This window comes from Lichtheimia ornata, assembly GCF_029851405.1.
Source record: "Lichtheimia ornata isolate CBS 291.66 chromosome Unknown scaffold00044, whole genome shotgun sequence".
NCBI classification, from domain to species: domain Eukaryota; kingdom Fungi; phylum Mucoromycota; class Mucoromycetes; order Mucorales; family Lichtheimiaceae; genus Lichtheimia; species Lichtheimia ornata.
The window spans coordinates 195,798-216,265 of NW_026695364.1; the positions used below are offsets into that span (position 1 = coordinate 195,798).

Below are 20,468 nucleotides of genomic sequence, written 5' to 3' on the forward strand. Positions count from 1 at the left end.
CTGCTATGAAATGGGTAAAATGTTCCTGAGGATAATATGGATCGCATCATCCACTCGTACCATAATTGAAGAAAGCCAAGAAAACGTGCAAGCAAATTGCGATGATAGGTAAAATGGCTGTGTTGCATTAATGAGCGTATCGTGTGCGTTGGTGGATGGAAGCATACATATACTTTAAGGTTCTACAGCCAAGAGGCAATCAATAGGGATATACGTAGAAGGTTTGTTGTCTTGTCAGGGTGCGCACACACGCAAAGCATTGTGATCTACAGTGCTTTAAACATAACCTTATATTGTTGTTATGCCTCTCCTAAATCAAAACCTTCCGGTGTTTCGATATGTCATCGGCGCCGTAACAATCGATGATCGCACCACCTTTTTCATCACATGCAAAGGGTTTTTGGGAATACTGTTACACACATTCCATGAATGGTTTGATACACCCATTGACAAGCAATCTTTAACGGGGATGGGATGGATACAGATAGTAGTAGGTATGATATTGTAAGCGGCTGAACATGCATTCTAATGCAAGGCGCTGATCCTGATCACATCTAACAGAGAGGCAGTATATTCCATTTCTCACCACCACGGCGGAAAAAAGGAGGATGAAAGCGGGTTGTTTCCCCCCTGTGTTTTGTATGTATCATTCAATGTCATGCGAGTATCATCGTACGCTTAAAACATCTATACGCGTATAGAATTCCATCATCTTGTTGAGTTTTTTAGGGTGCCACATGCGCAAAACCAGATGCATGCAGCTGTATGCATCCTTAGCAGTTATTAGGAGTAGTGGCCACCATGTAAGTTTTACTTGTTTTTGTGAGAGGATTGGGACGAAGAAGAAAAACCCGCACACACATGGTGTATGTATGCAGTGCATATCCATACAAGGATTAGCTGCTTGTTGTTATTATTAATAAGACTAATACGATCAGTTTGTTTGCTGACATGATCAAAAAAGTACAAGACGCTAATTATTGGGCATATGAATGATGCTGATAGGGTGGTGGTGGTGGTGCATGTTCCGGGAATGTGCATCATGTACAGCAAGGGGAGGAAGTGTGGCCTGCGCGTCGTCCAATGATGGCGGTATCATAATAATCTCTTACTGCTGCTGCAGCATGTTTGCCTTTTCGCGATAGCTATCCGTGCTGACATCTTCTCCCTCCCGCCGCTTGCCGTTTAAATCATGTTGATTGATCCTGAAATTATAGACACATGTGAAAGACTTGATATTTGGAGAAAATTGATCTCATGTTGAAGATAGCGTGATTGTCAATAAGCATCATCATCATGGTAATAATGCCAAGCGTAATTTTGTGTATGTATGAGTATGGGCATAATGAAGTAATACGTAGAGAAACACCATATCGGTACAAGACCTGCTTGTTAATGAAAGTGCACGGTATGTCAGGCAACAATAATACCACCGGATGGGAAAGTTTACCTTGCTGCAATGCAATTACCAGGGCTTTTTTGATCCTATCTCTGTAATCTTACCCTTTTAAGATTTTTCTCCACTTTCCACACCAGATTATTGCTTCATGCATGCTTTCCTCTCTCTCTCTCCTAAAGGCAAATTTTGTTTCCAATGCATACGCGACTAAACCCGTTTTACGCCTCTGAGTCTCTTTCTCTCCCTCTCCCTTTGTTCTCCCAACAACAACCATCCACATGCTGCTGATGCAATAACTCTATTAGTTTCGGAAGCCGGCTTTATTTAAGGGGGATGCTGAATAGGTTTGCATGAGCAGCAGCAACTCTCTCTCTCTCTCTCTCTTTCACTTTTTTCTTCTTCTTTCCCTCTCTCCTTGTACATTCTCTTTCTATCCATCACCATCAGCAGTAGCAACAACAACAAGAACAAGAAGACCATACGCTTTATCCACTCATTAGAATGACTGAGAAACCTACTACTGAGAATGTAAAGACGCTGACAGTGGAGGAGCTCTATGATAAGGACAAATTTGATCTATCGACCATGGGAACGGATGATGTCTTGCAGCTGTTGCAGTAACGTATCTTCATTTCTCAAAAGCCCCTCTTTTCTTCCAAAGCTGATCCTTTCTTGCATTCACACAGGACACAACCTGAAGGTCTCACGTCATCTGAAGCGGCACAACGTATTGAAAAGTTTGGTCCCAACAAGCTTGAACAAAAAGAAGTCAATCCGTTCTTGCAATTCCTTGGGTTCATGTGGAATCCCTTGTCGTGGGTGATGGAAGCAGCAGCCATTGTGTCGATTGCATTGGCGAATGGTGGTGGACGACCTCCTGATTATCCAGACTTTATCGGCATTGTGTTGCTGTTGCTTGCCAACTCGTTGATTGGGTTTTATGAGGAGAGACAAGCTGGCAATGCTGTCAAGGCCCTGATGGAATCATTGGCACCCGAATGCAAGGTCCGACGTGATGGTGAATGGCACAACATGGAAGCTGCAGAGTTGGTACCTGGTGACATTATCAGTATCAAGCTGGGTGATGTCGTTCCTGCCGATGGTCGTCTCTTAACGGTATGTATTGCATGCATAAAGATCCTCATGTACATAAAGTAGACTCATCCTTTCTAATAGGCTCATGGTCAAGTGTCGATTGATCAAGCTGCTCTTACGGGTGAATCGTTACCCGTTGGCAAAGAAGCTGGAGATGAGATCTTTTCAGGATCCACAGTCAAGCAAGGTGAAGCTGAAGCCATCGTTATTGGTACCGGTCTCAACACGTTCTTTGGAAGAGCTGCCAAGCTTGTGGGTGATGCAGGCGATGACATTGGCCATTTACAAACCATCCTTGCCAAGATTGGTAACTTTTGCCTTGTATCCATTGGTATCTTTGTCGTGGTCGAGATCCTTGTCATGTATGCTGCCTTCCGTTACGAATATCGACGTGGTATTGATAACTTGCTGGTGTTGCTTATTGGTGGTATTCCCATTGCAATGTAAGGAGATGATTCATGCACCTTCTTCTTGCCGGTCATCATGTGATGCTAACCTTGTATGGTATAGGCCCACTGTATTATCTGTCACCTTGGCTATTGGTGCCAAGCAATTGGCTGAACACAAGGCAATTGTCACTCGCATCACCGCCATCGAAGAAATGGCAGCCGTTACCATTCTATGCTCTGATAAGACCGGCACCCTTACGCTCAACAAGCTCATTGTCGACAAGCCTACCATCAAGACCTATGCTGAGTTTGATGGCGACGATATCATTCGGTTGTCAGCCTATGCCTCGCGTACCGAGAATCAAGATGCTATCGATTTTTGCATTGTCAACTCGCTCCCTGATCCTGTATTGGCTCGTGATGGTATTGAAGAACTCGAATTCAAGCCCTTCAACCCTGTTGTCAAGCGTACCGAAATCACCTATCGACGCGTGGAGGATGGTGCCGTGTTACGAGTAACCAAGGGCATGTCACATACCATTCTTGATTTGTGCACTCGTGACAAGACCGAAGAACAAATCAAGGCACTCAATGAAGGGGTTGATGAATTTGCTCGTCGTGGTCTTCGTGCATTGGCTGTGGCAGTGGATGAAGTACCTTCCAAACATGTCGAAGGTGAAGGCTTGGGTTTCCGTTTGGTTGGCTTGCTACCCATTTACGATCCACCTCGTTCGGATACAAAAGAAACCATTGATCGCTCCATTGCTCTTGGTGTACAAGTAAAGATGATTACGGGTGATCAGCTTGCTATTGCCAAGGAAACGGGTCGTCGTCTAGGCATGGGTGACAACATGTTCTTATCCAAGGCACTCAAAGATGGCCCACCTGCAGGATCAGGTTACCAAAGCATTGATGACATGGTGTTACAAGCGGATGGCTTTGCTGGTGTCTATCCAGAGCACAAGTATGAGATTGTTGAACGATTGCAAGCCATGGGTCACATGACCGCTATGACGGGTGATGGTGTTAATGATGCCCCTGCTCTTTCCAAGGCCAATGTGGGTGTTGCTGTAGCTGATGCTTCTGATGCTGCACGTTCGGCTGCCGATATTGTATTGACCGAGCCTGGTTTATCCGTGATTGTTGAAGCCATTATTGGATCACGCCAAATTTTCCAACGTATGCGAAATTACGCCATTTATGCATGCTCCATCACCATTCGTGTGGTGGTTGGCTTTGCGGTCTTGTGTTTTGCCTTTGAGCATGATTTTCCTCCTTTCCCAGTGCTGATCATCGCCGTGCTCAACGATGGTACTATCATGACCATTTCCACCGATCGTGTCAAGCCTTCACCTTACCCAGATCAATGGAATTTACGTGAGATCTTTACCTATGCCGTTGTCTATGGATTGTATCAAGCCGCTTCCACACTTGTCTTTGCATCGGTCATTTATCATACCACCTTCTTCCACGACAAGTTTGGTGTTGAGCTACCAGCTGATCGTAACGACCATGTTTATCACTCGATCATTTATTTACAAGTATCGGTCATGTCACAAGCACTGATTTTTATTACTCGATCACGAAGCTGGTTCTTTATGGAGCGTCCTTCAGTCTACTTGATGTGTGCCTTTGTTGTCGCCCAATTGGTTGCCACTTTTATTGCCGTATACGCTGATTGGGGCTTCACATACATGCGTGGCTGTGGATGGGATTGGGCTGGTATTGTATGGATTTGGAACATTTGCTGGTTCTTGCCCATGGATTTCTGCAAATTCGCCATGCAATTCCTCTTCACGCCAAAGAACACGCTTGCAGAAAACAAGACACCTATGGCGGGTGGTCTTGATTCACGTCGTGCATCCATCATTTCCACTACGTCATCCGCTCGTTACTATGCCAACCGTACTCGATCCCTCCGATCCCTTGAACAACCTCGTAACTTTGGCAAGCGTCTTTTGAACATGAATAAGAAGATGAGCATGGATAAAAAGGAAATGCATCGCTTTTCGCTTGTTCAGGTAAGCTTCCCCCACGTCTATTTTTGATCGTCAAGATAACTCATCTCATGTACAATGCTTCTTTAGGCTAACCAAGCAGCTCAAGTACTTGGAAGCGGTAGTGGTAGCAGCAACAACAACCGATATTAGATATATCCAACATGTGATTTGTAATTGTAAACCCGCATTGTATTATCATACACTTACTTTTTCGTTTGATCGAATATACAAGTTTTAGTCGATGTTTTTCAACAAAGTATCTCCTCCCGATTTCTATATTTCTGCAGTCCTTCATTATCCAGTGTACAATATTTATGCGTAATGTGGAACATGAAAAAGTACTACGTTGTGTTACATGCCAGCCGTCGGGATTGCCGTTGTAAAAAGCTGCACGAAAGCTTGTTTAAACATAGAAACGGGACAGTATAAGGTAAAGGCGGGTTAATCGCCATGGGCGCACTGTCACCGTGCAGCGTGTTTCACAAACCTTTTTTTGATCCGATTACGGTTAATGTGGTTTTCGTGTACAACGCTTGTGCAAAAAAGAGGTCCCTAAATTACTTTTACAACATTTGGTAAATGAACATCATGTTAAAGTAAGTAAGCATGTCCTTTATTTAGCATGTCTAGAGGTGGGGGATAGATGATGATGATGAGGAGGATGAACGACATGTACATTCACATAGTAATAAGCTCTTTCCTTGAGAAGGGAAAAAGAACAACATAATTGAAATAATGCACTAGATAACTGTTTTTCTTTCTTTTTTATCAAAACTATTGACAAAGAGGAGTGAGGGAAGGAGAACCAACACTAGTCAGGGTGGTTTGTATACACATTAGGGCAGGTATCATATATAAAAAACTCCGGCAAGTGCAAATGAGACGGCAATGAGACAAGGGATGTGACGTTTACGAGTGAAGAAGAGAGGTGAAAAAGGGGGGCTGTGGTTTTGGCATAGGTAGAAAAATATATGTATAAGAACGACGACAAAGAACAATAGCGAGAGAGAGACATTTGGAATGAGTAGGATGAAAAAAGAGATAGAGAATATGTGAATAAGAATGGTGTGAGAGTGATGATGATATGTATAATAAATGTGATAAGAATAATGGAAGAAGGGGGGGTAGCCTAGCACCATTAGCATGATGATGATGGCTGGTGGTGAGGAGAGGATGCTAATGAAGATGCTGGAGTGGGAGGTTGATGGTGGTGATGATGGTGTGCTAATTGTTCTTCACCAGAGAGCATGGATCGTAAAAGAGCACATCGTCGTTCGAGAATCACGAGGAAACTTTGCATTTGTTCAGGATTCATACGATCCAAGAGCTCCCTGAAACGTGAATCGGTGTTGTCATCATCCTCTGAAGGCAAAAGTGGGCGACGTCGTTTGCATTGCTGTTGCTGTTGTTGTTGCATCGCATCCAAAGGTCGGCTCTTGTTGTGATGTTTCTGATAAAGGCCACAGGCATTGCAAACGGATTCACCTAGCTCATTTTTCCGCCAAAGAGGTGTGGTCGTTTGATAGCAATTGGCACATTGTTGGCTATTCTCTTGCTGTAAAAACTTTTGCAATAGGCCAAAGTCATTGTCATCTTGCTTTTTGTGGATGTTGGCATCACCATGGGAACGTTTCTTGGATCCTGTGGAAGAAGCTGCTCCTGCTGATGATGACGACTGCTTTTGGCGGATATGCAATGGACGATGATTGCCATATTGTTTGTAATAGAGACCACAAGCGTTGCACAATGAATGAGCACGGTCGGGTGTGCGACGCCACAAAGGGGTTTTCGTGACATGGCAATTGTAACATTCAAGCTGTCGTGGTGTGCGTGAATTCTTTGGTTTTTCCTGTTGTTGGTGTTGTTGATGAGTAGTAGGTGTTGTGGCAGTAGCTGTGGCGCTTGATGCCAATGGTGGAGGGGTTGATTCAAAAGTAGAAGGGGTAGTGTTGATAGCACTAGATGACGGAGGTAACAGTGGCGGCGTGGCAGGTACCATCATTGCCATGTCGTCAAAATAGGGCGTTGTCGACATGGGTTGAGCAACAACAGGCGAATGTGCAAGCTCTTCAGTTGGTTGGTAAAGTGCAGTGATCGACTGCAACACCGACATGGGCAAATTTTGGAACGCATTTGGGTCGAAAAACATTGACGTGTTAGGGCTACTACCGCTGTCAATGGATGAGGCGTTTGATGATGTAGGTGAAGGGAAGCTGAATGTTTGTGTACAATCTTCAGATGGCGAAGGCAACTGGTGTTGCAATAAACTCATCTTGTCTGCATGCACATAATCGATAGGTGTTGTAGACATTGTGTATAGGTGAGTGTGTGTGTGGAAAGAGAGAGAGAGAGAGAAGAAATAAGGAAAAGTGAGAGAAGAAAGTCGTCCAAAAAAGAAACTGTGAAAAGGGATGCAAACTCGGCTGCTTTATATAAACGATGGAGAAACCATTAGAGGACAAACACAGTAGCAGCACAGGCAAATGCACGCAACATACACATAAACACTGGAGGTGATTTCCATAATGAGTCAAGCTCTTGCATCCCCAATAAAGAAGGTTGCGAAAAGAAATCGGGTAATGTCAATCTGGCCTTTTCCCTGCGAGAGTAAAATGGACATCATCTCGATTCTAGTGCTTGTTTTCCCCCTTTTCGCTCCTCTACAGCAACCCCTTTCTTACCTGCAGCAGTAGTCAAAATAGCAAAAAGAGTGAAAAAGTCTGTCTGTAATAAACAACTGCCCTCGACTCCTTTGCCGAATGTAAATCATGAGGCATAAAGTAAAAAAATATAGCGTGTGTATAAATTATCCACGCGGCAAAAAGTTGTGGTACACCCTAAACAATGCTTTTTTGCTTGTGCACGCATACACGGCACACGCACACATAGTCACTCAGCAAGAGACTGATGCCTGGGATTAAGATAAAAAGAATCTTATCGAGCCAATCATTCTCATTGCAGTAATCGAGCCCCAAAGTGTTCAAGGCGGTGTTCAGCTTGCCATCTTTGTCCGATCGTCCCATCCTCCTCTTTTCATTGGCTCGAGATTATAGCCATCCCTTGGTTGATATAACATCTTTATAAAAAGAATTGTAAAGAAAAACCAAAGCGCCTTCCTCCAATAGCAATGCACACCTGCTTCCCTTACTCTCCCTCTTCCGATGTTGCTTGTTTCACCCCCGACAACGGCACACAGGACATAACAGGTGAATGTGCCGTGCTGTTGTTGGATGATTTGCCCAATGATTGGTCACACACAGCCACCTCCATTGCAAATGATAAAAGGTGTAAAGGGGAGGAGCATGATGATATGATGCGTAGTGGGGCGTTTAAAGGGCTCCTCATTCTATTCCCCTCTCGGGTCGGGTTTAATGTACAATAAAAGCATATATATATTTTTGCTTTACAATAAAAAAGAAGCAGCCAACAATGGGTCACCCCGCTTGCACCCGCCCCTCCCGCCCCACACACAAAGCACCACGAATGTTACTATGGTGACCAAACTCTAATTTGTTTATTTGTGGGTCAAATGACTGATGATCCCCCTCTCGTTCCCATTTTCCCGGCTCTTTACATTATACAATAGCATTATTTATATTGTCCTAATTCATGCTTTTTTTTTGTTCTGCTTCATATCCCCCATTTGCAAATCATATTCCTCCCCCTGAAACACTTGTCCTAGCATTGGATCTGCTCCATTACGCGTTTTGGATGTATTTTCCATGTCCCTTCTCAAGTTTAAATCACCCCCTCCACAAAGTGATCGGCATTCTCCATAAAAAACATTGGCATGTTTTATAATGCGATTTGACGCTGTAAATAATGCCGCTTATCATGCTCTTTCTCCGATGCTGCTTGCTGTGTACCTATTCCCTTTTCCATTCACGTTTCATCAGCCCATATGCAACAAAGCACCCCCGATGCATCCATTGACACGCATGTAATGCAATAACAAAGACACACATGTATGCAACCAATACTATTTGACGTGTGCATACATCCTCGAGTGTGTACAAACACGTTTCAACAGGACCATGTCAATCGTATGTAACTACCAGGGATAAGACCATATAGCTTGTAACAGCAGCAACAACAACCACTTTAAGTGCATGTTTATTTGTTCTTCTTGAATGTGGTGTAAGAATTCTTGCATGAAGCTCAGAAAAATCCGTGACGTGCGCTTACGTCTTCATTTGTGTGATGATGGAGGAGGAAGAGAAGGATTGGGGAATTGCCGAAAGAATCGTGTAATGCCACCCATGGCTTTGCCAAACTTGTCGTATCGTTCCACGCGATCGCCGATCCATTTCGGTAGCTTGTTTGAAATGCGTGGGGTCGTATAGCGTTGATCCAAGAGAATGATTGTGGCATAATCATTCTTGTGTCGAATGGCACGACCTAAAAGCAAAATGCATGATGAGCGCCTCATTGTTCGGCTTTAGCCTCTCGTCCCCCCCCCCAATCCCCCAATCGTTGAATTAAGTTCTTTGTGTGATGTACCACTTACCGATGGACTGGTTCACGCCACGCATACACATATTCTCATAATACTCTTTCCCGGCATCAGCCGAGGAAGAAAATGTCTCGCCTTTCTGACGGGCATACTTGATTTTCTCTTGAAGCTCTGCTGAACCAGCATTGGCAAATGGCAAGCCAACCATGATCACACCTCTAAAAACCAAATCCATCAATCAACCAATCCAATGACATAATAAAGGAGGGGGATGTCCCTTCCTTCCTTCCTTCCTTACCTGCCAAGTCGATCTGAAAAGTTGATGCCTTCGGACATTTTGCCATTCACGACACAGAGTAACAAGGCGCCGCCAATCTTTAAAAGGTGCCATGTGAACACAATGTGACCTCACCCCATTCACCTGTCCCACTTGGTACCTGATCTATTTGCATTGCATATTCGCGCAACACAACTTCTACTTGATTACTTTCTCGAGGCTCCTTGAACACCTGCGATCCATAACCTTGGGTCAGCCTACGACTACCACAACTCCTTCTAAGAATCTCCTTGGTTGTTTCATTTACCTTTTTCTTTTTTGAAAGCCGTTCCAAGATGTCCCTGTCAGCCCAGCGTCTGTAGACTTGCTCCAGGTATGTAAAACTCGGGAAAAAGCATACCACACCGTCGGGGATAACATTGTTCAAGTTGACAAGCGCCAATCCAAGTTCGTCCATCTAAAAAAAAAAGAGAACCCTTCATGAATCCCATCCTTTTATCCGCATATGGTTAATATCACTTTCTCTCTACTTACCAGCCTTTCATCCTTACGACTTTCGAAATTGAAAATAAATGGTTTGCCAGCAGGTCCAAGATCAATTGTCATGACTGCCATTTGATTCGATGGTATGATATGGCCACATGAAAGATGACGGATACGTTCAGCAGGCACGCCATTGAATAGGAAGCTGGTAAAATCTGACACCTAATCCATGCATGCATTATTGATCAATGTAACCCATCTCCGTTGCAGTAGTATATTTACCGGCTCCATAGTACCACCCGCTAAAATGATACTTTTGGCATCTCGTACAATCGGCTCAAAAACGTCAGCTGGATTCAGGAGCATGTACTTGACTTGTGGACTGCCATCACCAAATGTAAGCACAATACGCCCATCCTTATCCGGATTGGTAAGTGTCAAAATAAATGCTTCGATTTGCGTCAGGGTTGGTACAACCGATGATGTTGGGGTATCCTTTTCACGTTGTTGTTGTTGTTGTTGCTGCTGCTGCTGTTGCTCCTTGTCGATAAATCCATTCAACTTTTGCGCCAAACGACTCTCTTTGAGATACTTTTCAATCTTGAACATGTTCATGTGATCAATACTGAGTAAATGAACAAATTCATTGACACCAAGTACGCGATCCTTCTTTTGGTCTGGTTTGGGTTGCAAGACACGAATCAGTGCTTTGACAATTGCCATGACCTGCTTGATATAGGCAACATTCTTCCCAAGCAAACGGGCTCGATAGCGTTGCATGTACATGGTCAGCTGCGAAAGGGCTGTGCGTATTTGATTGAGCGTCAACGCCACAGTGTGAATGGCTGTCACCGTTTCGATCACGTTGTGGGCTTCGTCGATAATCACAATGCTGTCCTTTAGCGAGATACCAAGTGATTCGCGCGTACTGGCATGTAAAAGATGTTGATAGGGCAAGACGACGAGCTATTTTTACAATGTGTGAGCTTATTTGGCATGAATGAGAAAACGTTGAATTAAATGTGTATTACCTCGGCTGGACGAAGACTATGGCGTGACCCATAATAAGGACAAGTACCCATTTGTTCACCCATCTTGACTAAATCCTCAATATCCCGAACGTGTGCCTATGATCCAATCCTAGTTAGTAGGGGTGGTTTTATATATAGACATTTATACATACAAGTGCATGATCTCGAAATTCATCCCAATGGAACTTGTCAGTTTTTGGCAGCAAATGAGGACATCGTGCTGTGTCCGTGTCTGTAAATAGAATGCCGTTAATTTCCTGCAGCAATCAACCTTTTAATATAACTTACTCTTCTTTTGTAAATCCAAACATGCGTCATTGATCCGTTGTACGCTTTTCAACTTTCGGATGTCCTTGTGGATGCACATGTTTTTGCGTGATCCTAGCGAGATGCTCCAGAGATCATCGGCGTACGACGTCTTGTGGACTTCACGTACAAATTGGGATAGCTGAGAATGGGTTCTTGAAGCATAATAGATCTATTATGCAAAACGCTTAGTGTCAAGGTTGCATGATGTCATGGGGTTTTCCCGTACCTTGATCGGTCCAAAGTCCTCATCTTCTACTGGATCATCTTGTGTCGTTTGATTCTTGCCTTCCTCCATCCTATATACGTAATCAATTTCCATGTACTTTAGCCCAGCTCATCGAAAACTTACTTTGCAAGTAGCTCACGCACTTCTTTTGAGAGATTGCTGTTGTCATCCTTCATCGACGCTTGCTCTTGGTCGCTTTCATATTCATCCAGTAAAAACTCATCATCATCGTCGTCACCCTTCTTTGATGTTGAGGATGCCTATGTCCATTATGAGAGAGCTGTATCATGAAGATCATTTCATTATGCCACTTGCCTTACGTTGACGTTTCCTTGCCAATTCTTGGGCTGATGACGATGATTGATTCACCTTGGCACCTTGTCGAATACGTCGAATGCGTTCACGTAATGCTTGTCGCCGTTCCTTTATCAGTTCTTGCTGTCGCTGCTCCACTCTATTGGTCACTTGGAATTGGCGCAGCCAGTCTGGTTCATCGCTATCAACATCCTCATTGACTATACAGTGTTGTCAGAGATACGGTGTGGTATGGTGAGCGTAAGGGGTGGATGGTACCTTCTTTTGCCACGGGTTGTTGAGCACCTTGAGACTCTTGATCTTTTAGCCATCGTAGCGATCCACATATCAAGCTAAGCGATTTGCCCTGCATTACGTTGTGAGTCTTCAAGGTTGATCGATCGAGGGGTAGATCTCGAACGTACCGTGCCTGTGGGACTTTCAAAGATGCCGATTTTGCCTGCTGAGAGGGTCTCGTATAGAGCAGCCATGAATTCATTCTGAATGGGGTACGGCGTGTAGGGGAACTGGAAATCAAGAGGCTCCATGGTCAAGACAAAGAGGTGTGTGTATATGTCAGCTTGCCGCACCGCACCTCTTTTCCCGTCAAATAATGCACGCAAGTCCTTTTGTGTTACACCATTGCCATCCATGCCTGGTATCCACTGTTTTATGTAGTATCATTTCCTTTCAGGTTACGGGCCATAATAAACGTAGCTTTGCATAAAATCATATTTTGCTGTTACTCCTTGCTCACGTGATCAGCTTTCTATGCATTATACTATAGTCGTTTTATATCAAGCAGATGTTTTGAGCAAGCGACGTGGTCTTGGTCATCGTAGAATATAGATTAGAATGACCCTTTTCATTATGCTCTAAAAGTTCATCATCATGTGTCCGCACAAGAGGCAATGTTCATAGGATTTAGGTTATGTCTCGAGGGTAGATGAGACGATCCTTCCAAGTAGTAGTGTGTAATGCATCCATTTCCTATATCCATCATCATGCCAACATTCGATTTGATATGCACTTTTACTGTACAGGCTATTAGCTTGTCTTTATGTATACATCAGTATATCCAGTAAAGCACGTGTCAATCTCGCGTCTAGTATTTTGTGATGCCGCCCATGTAGCATAAGAAACCCTTTACTTTGAGGCGGAGAGTTGGGGGGGGGGTTGTATCTTGGTATCTGCACACACACACCCACACGTACAGCGGGCTCTTTTTCTTTTTTTACTATTACTACTGCTACTACTGCTACCACTGTTCTCTCGATATGGCTACCGCTAAAAGTGCATCTTATGACTATTTAATTAAGCTTCTCTTGATTGGCGATTCCGGTAAGGAGAACAAGGGACTCTTTTTGAGATGACGGTTATGCTAACACCCCCAGCTTAGGTGTTGGAAAAAGCTGCTTGTTGCTTCGTTTCTCTGACGACTCATTCACCCCATCCTTTATCACGACCATTGGTATCGACTTTAAAATCCGTACTATCGAGTTGGATGGCAAACGCATCAAGTTGCAAATTTGGGATACTGCCGGTCAGGAACGCTTCCGCACTATCACTACGGGTGAGTACCCAAAAAGGGCGTTCAAGGTGGGATACAAGTTTCTTACGTGTTCTATTAGCCTATTATCGTGGTGCTATGGGTATCTTGTTGGTGTATGATGTTACCGATGAACGATCCTTTGGAAGTAATGTATCACATCCATCCTTCTTCCCCTTGTACGCCACCCCTGTCACTGGGATCTAACATTGAAACACTTGGTTAGACGTGAGAAACTGGTTCTCCAATATTGAACAACATGCAAGCGAAGGTGTCAACAAGATCCTTATTGGAAACAAGTGTGATATGGAGGAAAAGCGGGTATGCATTGGAAATAGGGTCAGCATAAGGATGATGGCGACTCAATGGCTATATACGTAGGTGATCACCGCCGAGCAAGGTCAAGAGCTTGCCAATGAATTAGGTATTCGCTTCATGGAAACCAGTGCAAAGGCCAATATTGGTGTAGAAGAGGCATTCTTTGATTTGGCAAGGTAAGTAAAAAAGGGGAGGGGAGTCAAAGATAGGATGGCTAGTAGTGATCTAAATGACCTTGTCTCGGTTGCCAGGGATATCAAAAAGAGATTGATCGACACTCAACAAGCTCAGCAAACTCGCCAAAGAGAAGAGGTTAGATTGGACGCTACGACACCTTCAAAGAGTGGCTCCTCGTCAGGCCCTACCTGCTGCCAATAAAGCATCGTTTCCCCTTATGGATACCAATACCATCCTTTTCTTCAACCACCCATGCAGCACAAGACGCACAGACGGTGCACGCACAACATATATATACATATATTATCTCCCTTACACAAAACATATGAAACATCTCGAGACAATAATGCCATGGATTCAATTTATGCGTAAACAAAGATCTTTTTTGTACTACTTTGGGGCTGTGAAAAGTGGAAGGTGGAAGGTATATCGTCGTGATGGTCTTCAGCACCATGACATCCATGAAGTCATCCTCGATCTCTTCTCAGGATGATCGTTCTTCACCCTTTGTTATGTAATTCGTTCATTCAACGTCTTTTCTACCATATCGCACACCAAGCCATATAGAATACGGAGCGGAAGGAAGGTAACTGCTCTTGGTGATTAGGATCGATAGCAATGTATATCCTCGTCAATCATGTCCATAAGCAAAGGAGTCATTTTTAAATCTTAAAATGGATGTGTGAGATGATGAAAGCGTATACAAAAGATTCCTCGACTTACGTCTTTGTACATAACCACGCATGATGTATTCATACAAGTGGGAGTGCACCCCATTTTATCTTGATCCTTCTGTACCTCGTGTTGGTGATGATGCCGACAATTTGACCAGCAATGTAATTGAATCTTTTCAAGAACAATACATGACGTTCATCCTGATCCATATCGTCAAGTGTATCAAGGATGTCATTGATCCTATGTTGCCGGTATCCTTGATTATTGGATCCAAGGCGGTGCCGTACACCTTACTTAGTACTATTCTTACTGCTGGAAGTCTGCCACCTCTACCATCCTTGTCTCTCTGCAGTAGGAGGTCACATGCTTGTAAAGACAATGTTGGCTTGTAGGTCAATCGCTTCTACTTTAGCTCTTGTACCACATAGACACCTCCCAACTGGTCCCATATGTCATCCTCAAAAAGATCCCAAGGATCTACATAGGACCTTGTTGCCTGTATCATTGGGACTGCGAATAAATGAGAGGAATCGACTAATAGAGAACAACATAATTTAGAGCGCTATCCCATCGTATACTGAATGTTGTACTCACTGCTCTTTTTGACTGTAAGCGCCTTGTCGTATTCGTATAAAGCATCTTCCACGCAGTTGCTAGTTTCAAGTTTCAAGCTTCCATTTCTAATCATCATGCTCTTGGTAGCCCTCTCGCTTGGAAACCATTATATCACCCCCATGCGGGCTGTACAATATGCCACCTAATCCAACTTTTTCAAGTGCATTTCGCGAAGTAGCTACATCAAAAGGGACACGGTATGTATATGAATACATGCTTCATCAAGCGAGATGATTAGGTTTTACCTTAATAAAGAGCCAAGCATCACAATGACAACAAGGAAAATGAAAGAACTAGGATAACAATCAAACCTTAGCGATCATTACGAGCACGTATTAGCACATAAATCGCTTACAAGAGAACTCCCATTCATGATACTTACAAGGGCTATTGATGGTGACAGCAAACAAAGGGTGATGTGATGGAAGAAAGAGATGTGTACGGGGGACAACATCTTGTTTATATCATTACGCAAGGTGGGCGTGGGTATTTAATCAATATGAAAAATGTTTATTGGATAGATGGTTGGGTCGCCAGAACAAAGAGTGATTGATTGTTGTCATTGCATTAAAGGGAAGTAGAATTTTCTCACGTGACACATCTGACTTTGAATCGGTGGCGGTTGGGTGGGTGGAGAATGGATGAGGGTAGGAGTGGTAATAAGGAAGGTGTATGCGATGGCAAGGTTAGGCTCCCTCCTTTCATCCTTGTCGAATCATGGCTGCTGAAAACTCTCGGTATGGATTTATTAACGATGGATGGATGTATGAATAGAATGGATGGATGGATTGATTGATACGATCGATATACGATGATATAGTCTGTACGCCAAGGGCCGTGTCTTGGGTTTCGCCCGTTCCAAGCACAACCAGTACCCCAACATTTCTCTCCTCAAGATTGAAGGTGTTCAGACCACTGACGATGCTCGCTTCTATCTCGGCAAGCGTGTTGCTTACGTCTACCACGCCAAGAGAGAAAAGAACGGTAGCAAGCTCCGTGTCATCTGGGGTCGCATTGCTCGTGTCCACGGTACCAACGGTGTCGTTCGTGCTCGTTTCCGCAACAACTTGCCTCCCAAGACTTTTGGCGCTGCTGTCCGCATCGTAAGTGTCATTGTTGTGTATATACAAAAATAGGGACATTGGGTTACTCATGGCTATGTTTTTTCCCTCCATTTTAGATGCTCTACCCCTCCAACATTTAAGTATGTTTTGGAATAAACAACCAGCACCAACAACCACTATCGACGCATACATTGTTTCATGTTGTATATATTTTGTATATTGGAAAAAAGGGGGTATTGGGGGAAAATGACATCGTTGGAACTACTACTGCTACTACGATTACAATGGTACTTGACACACCGTTTCATTGATACGATCTCTAAGAGCTTCGACTGCACCTGCCTTTTGTTCCAAGATCTCATCCAATTCATGCAAATAACTTTTGAATTGCATATTGCTTTCAGGTGTCGTTTCTTCTTGACTTGAAAGTTCCAATGCCATCTTTCCAACAAGCTTAGTCTCCAGTTTGGTGCATTCAGTGACTTGTCGTAATTGAGCTCGATGAAGGTTGAGAATAGTTTCCATTTGTGCAAAGTCAAAAGGTGATGAGGATGATGAACAAGAACCACCACTCGAAGAAGAAGTCGCTGCTGTTTTACTGCTGGTACTCCATGGATGATGGAGATGATCATCGTCATATGGCTTTTGTTGTGAGATGGAGGATTGTAGTAAGGAATAGCTGCTGGAATTAAGCAAAGCATCTTGCTCATGTGGAAAGTCAACGTTAAAGATATCATCGTCGGCATCGAATTCTTCGTCATCAAGTATATCCGATTCGTTGCTCAAGTAATAATCGTCGTCTTCAAATTCATTGTCACTGGAGGTGGTCGTGCTGGGCGTTGTGTTGGTGGTGGCGGTGGGGATGGCGGAAGTAGTAGTCGTGTTGGTGGGGATAGTGGGGATGGCCTGATGTTTACCATTGCTTCGAAGAGCTTGTCGTTCTCGTTCACCTTTGAGTTCTTTCACACTACAAGTAAATAAACCTACTTGTTAGTAATGTTACCTTGCTTTGATAATATCCAACATACCGATCAGCATATCGTAATGTGTTTAGCGTATGCTCACTACTGCCACCACCAGGAGATATGGTTGCAATCATACATGTACGGGAGTTGCCAACAAACGAGTCTTTCAAAACCTATATTTCTCTTATCAATAAATGATATCAAAGATCCCTCCCATCCAACCCAATATTACCTGAGTAAGTTTGCTTTGTCGGAAAGGTGTATGTCTCTTATCTTGATCCAGTGCTCGAATACATTCCTTCAATGCAAGCAAGCTCTTGTTGATTTCAGCACCTTCCATTCTATATACATACCAAGTCATTAAATGGGATGTTTCCTCTTGTCGTCAATGACCTACCTAGTTTTGGTATCTGATTCACCTCGATCTGCACCACGTTCAGAGCCTGCCAAGTCAATAAAGCTGAGCTTGCCATGGATGGCTTTGCGATTCTTTCTTGGTTTGAGTAAGATTTGGAGAACAGCATGGGATCGAGAAGAGGTATCATTTGCACCAGTGGAGCCTATTCAACCCATTAGATGTCATCCATCACCCATCATCATCATCATCATCCCTTACCTGTACTACGGATTTGGTTACCATAGGCAAACACTTGTACAAGGTTATCAACATTGTTGATGGGGTATTCTTTCAGGCCGGAAATGATCACATTGCGCTTGCCATCTTCGCGAGCAAACAGCTTTTTCCGCTCATTCAGCAAATCATACAATTGGCCTTGATAAATCTCATATAAACCGATCCAAGCTACGAGATGCTGATATTCGGGCGTCTTGAGTTTGGCGAAAATGTCTCTTGCTGCAAGTACATACAATCCACGACGAGGATCAAGCATAGTAAATGTCTTTCCAGAACCCGTTTGTCCACTATCATCATCATGTATAAGTCAACTAGAAACAGCATGGCGTGGCACGTATACTTACTATGCAAAGCAAGTCGCTTTACCACCTTGGAAAATGTACTCGACCAGTGGAAGTGCAGTGCGTTGATATAGTGCACTGTTGTCAGCATTGGCATCAAAGACATCATCAAAAGTAAACGTATGCTGTTCAATGTATTTTGACAAATCCAATCGTAACCTATCATCATCATCATCGCCATCAGCAACACAATTCGACTCTTAATATGGATCGCTCTTACTTTGGTTCATTGATAAGGATGCTTCTTGTCCCAATCGTCTCTGCGATATCCTTTTCACATCGCTCCGTTTCCTTCTTGTTGAGTGGGCGTTTACGGACACAAACACGGATTTTTTGATCGAGATCACTGGGAGGCAAATTGTCAAGGCGTGATTGTTGAGCAGCAGAGGCGGACTTTAGGGCACCGATGCTTCTTCTCGATTTCACAGCAGCAGCAGAGGATGATGTAGGCATACCATAAGCATTCAACATAGGAGCGGATGCACGATAACGTCGAGGAGCCATCTCTTCTTCATCCTCATCCTCTTCATCCGAAGAAATGGTGTTAAAGTTGGAGATGAAAGAATCAGGTGCAAGTACAGAGCGACGAAGATCGGGTTTACGAGTGGTTGTTGTAGTGGTTGCAGAAGGTGTACAGCGTGGTAAAGAAGATCCAGCATCCGACATGGTACGACTTCGCACGGGACGAGCAGGTGAAGAGGGAGGCTTATTGGGCATTTGGACTGTACTTTGTCGACGCATACGAGTATATTGACCATGATCCATGCTAGGGATATTACTTTGCAGCTGTGGCAATCGACTTTGCATTGGATTGGGTGATGTAGGTGAATAAGCAGCTGATAATCCATCTTGATACGTATTGGATCGGTGATAGTAACTTGTTGGTTGTCGAAGCCCGCTGCCACTATTGCTGCTGCTCGTTGTCATGGTGGATGCTGATGTCACGAGCCTCAACCTTTCAGGACCACCCAACGATTCCTTGCGTAGCATTTGGATCAACCCGAAAATCTTTTTGCGATCACTGATATCGGTGATGCCAAGAGCTGCATAGTCTTGCACGGATAACTAGGAGAGAGAGAGAGAGAAGATATACATCTTTCAGGTACATGGAACGCGAATAAAAAAAGGGGGCCTTGCTTTCTACCTGAACCAAACTTTGTAGTTGCGTAATACCATGTGAGGAGAACCTGCAACGAGCCATGTCAAAACTTCAAGTAACAATGACCAGCAGCATCACCACCCTGTGGTCTCTCATGTTGTCTTGTAAACTCACGTCGAATAAAACTATCACCCCACCCCCACCATGCGTTAGCTCAATGGAACCTTCGTGTAACACGCATGCCATGCACCAACTCTCTACCTGATCCAATTCGTGCTTTCGTAAAGTGTCGATAAATGCAGAGCTCATCAAGGGTAAGGAAAATAAAAAGTTGTAAAGAGACGACGAGATAGCAAAAGACAGCGCGCGGAACTGCTTGCGCTTTTCACTTTTTGTGGAACCGGATCGCTGTCGGTGTGATTCAAATGAAACATCCCAGCTCATTCATTCTCCATGTCACTCATTGTTTCGTCAAATACAATCATCCAAGATATAAATTAAATAGAGAGGGAAATTGGACAAGGTTGTCTTTGTGCTGCTGCTAGTATTATCAAATCACATGACACTTGCATCCTATAGTGTTCTCTATGATAATGAGCGTGATCCATATTATATGACTATTATGATGGGTGGAGTGACCATGAAATCGAATGATCTACAAAATAGTCTGTGGTGGATGTTGCAGTTGCTGTAGATCAAAGCTACTGTAGCCGCTTAGTGATGAAGCCAAGCCGTTGTTAAGGCTATGGGTTGTGTATCGAGAAGTTGCGGTCATCACGTATCTTATGTATACAAAGTGCATCGTATGATAAAATATGCGATGGAATATCCATTATGTAGAAAAGTGCATATTATAGCGTAGATGGTCGAACAAGAAACGTTGTTCCGTTATCGCTCTATTTTCATCTGGATCCAGCGTAAGGTAATGCATAATGCAAAAGCTACTACTAGGGAAGCTCACAGCTCTCATTCCGTTTATCTATATTACACGATTTATCATTATGGGATTAGATGCAGTATCGGGATATAGTAGTAAATGAATAGTCATGAAGCGGCAGCTAACATGCACTTCCTT

At 43.7% G+C, this 20,468-nt stretch overlaps 6 protein-coding genes across 6 annotated transcripts; 3 read left to right on the forward strand and 3 right to left on the reverse strand.

The window, feature by feature from the left end:
• Positions 1 to 1,900: 1,900 nt before the first annotated feature.
• On the forward strand, positions 1,901 to 5,033 carry O0I10_008400 (plasma-membrane proton-efflux P-type ATPase; the record flags this gene model as incomplete). Its single annotated transcript, XM_058488403.1, has 5 exons — positions 1,901 to 2,016; positions 2,086 to 2,515; positions 2,576 to 2,937; positions 3,005 to 4,904; positions 4,971 to 5,033. 5 exons carry the CDS (start codon positions 1,901 to 1,903, stop codon positions 5,031 to 5,033), a joined length of 2,871 nt encoding a protein of 956 aa, XP_058340873.1.
• A 988-nt stretch (positions 5,034 to 6,021) lies between these two features.
• O0I10_008401 (uncharacterized protein) lies at positions 6,022 to 7,194 on the reverse strand (the record flags this gene model as incomplete). The annotated part of the gene is made up of 1 exon (XM_058488404.1): positions 6,022 to 7,194. The coding sequence occupies one exon, from the start codon at positions 7,192 to 7,194 to the stop codon at positions 6,022 to 6,024; it is 1,173 nt and encodes a 390-aa protein (XP_058340874.1).
• A 1,878-nt stretch (positions 7,195 to 9,072) lies between these two features.
• On the reverse strand, positions 9,073 to 12,504 carry O0I10_008402 (uncharacterized protein; the record flags this gene model as incomplete). The annotated part of the gene is made up of 15 exons (XM_058488405.1): positions 9,073 to 9,281; positions 9,391 to 9,554; positions 9,635 to 9,711; positions 9,774 to 9,845; positions 9,921 to 10,070; positions 10,148 to 10,318; positions 10,379 to 11,062; positions 11,128 to 11,223; positions 11,280 to 11,359; positions 11,416 to 11,605; positions 11,663 to 11,732; positions 11,786 to 11,922; positions 11,978 to 12,177; positions 12,236 to 12,323; positions 12,382 to 12,504. The coding sequence occupies 15 exons, from the start codon at positions 12,502 to 12,504 to the stop codon at positions 9,073 to 9,075; spliced, it is 2,511 nt and encodes an 836-aa protein (XP_058340875.1).
• A 729-nt stretch (positions 12,505 to 13,233) lies between these two features.
• Positions 13,234 to 14,201, forward strand: O0I10_008403 (GTP-binding protein ypt2; the record flags this gene model as incomplete). The annotated part of the gene is made up of 6 exons (XM_058488406.1): positions 13,234 to 13,297; positions 13,356 to 13,529; positions 13,588 to 13,653; positions 13,732 to 13,826; positions 13,887 to 13,999; positions 14,075 to 14,201. The coding sequence occupies 6 exons, from the start codon at positions 13,234 to 13,236 to the stop codon at positions 14,199 to 14,201; spliced, it is 639 nt and encodes a 212-aa protein (XP_058340876.1).
• A 1,806-nt stretch (positions 14,202 to 16,007) lies between these two features.
• On the forward strand, positions 16,008 to 16,494 carry O0I10_008404 (uncharacterized protein; the record flags this gene model as incomplete). Its single annotated transcript, XM_058488407.1, has 3 exons — positions 16,008 to 16,027; positions 16,111 to 16,393; positions 16,471 to 16,494. 3 exons carry the CDS (start codon positions 16,008 to 16,010, stop codon positions 16,492 to 16,494), a joined length of 327 nt encoding a protein of 108 aa, XP_058340877.1.
• Positions 16,495 to 16,633: 139 nt separating this feature from the next.
• Positions 16,634 to 19,702, reverse strand: O0I10_008405 (uncharacterized protein; the record flags this gene model as incomplete). Its single annotated transcript, XM_058488408.1, has 8 exons — positions 16,634 to 17,321; positions 17,383 to 17,492; positions 17,552 to 17,660; positions 17,717 to 17,879; positions 17,936 to 18,240; positions 18,298 to 18,453; positions 18,515 to 19,359; positions 19,655 to 19,702. The coding sequence occupies 8 exons, from the start codon at positions 19,700 to 19,702 to the stop codon at positions 16,634 to 16,636; spliced, it is 2,424 nt and encodes an 807-aa protein (XP_058340878.1).
• Positions 19,703 to 20,468: the final 766 nt, after the last annotated feature.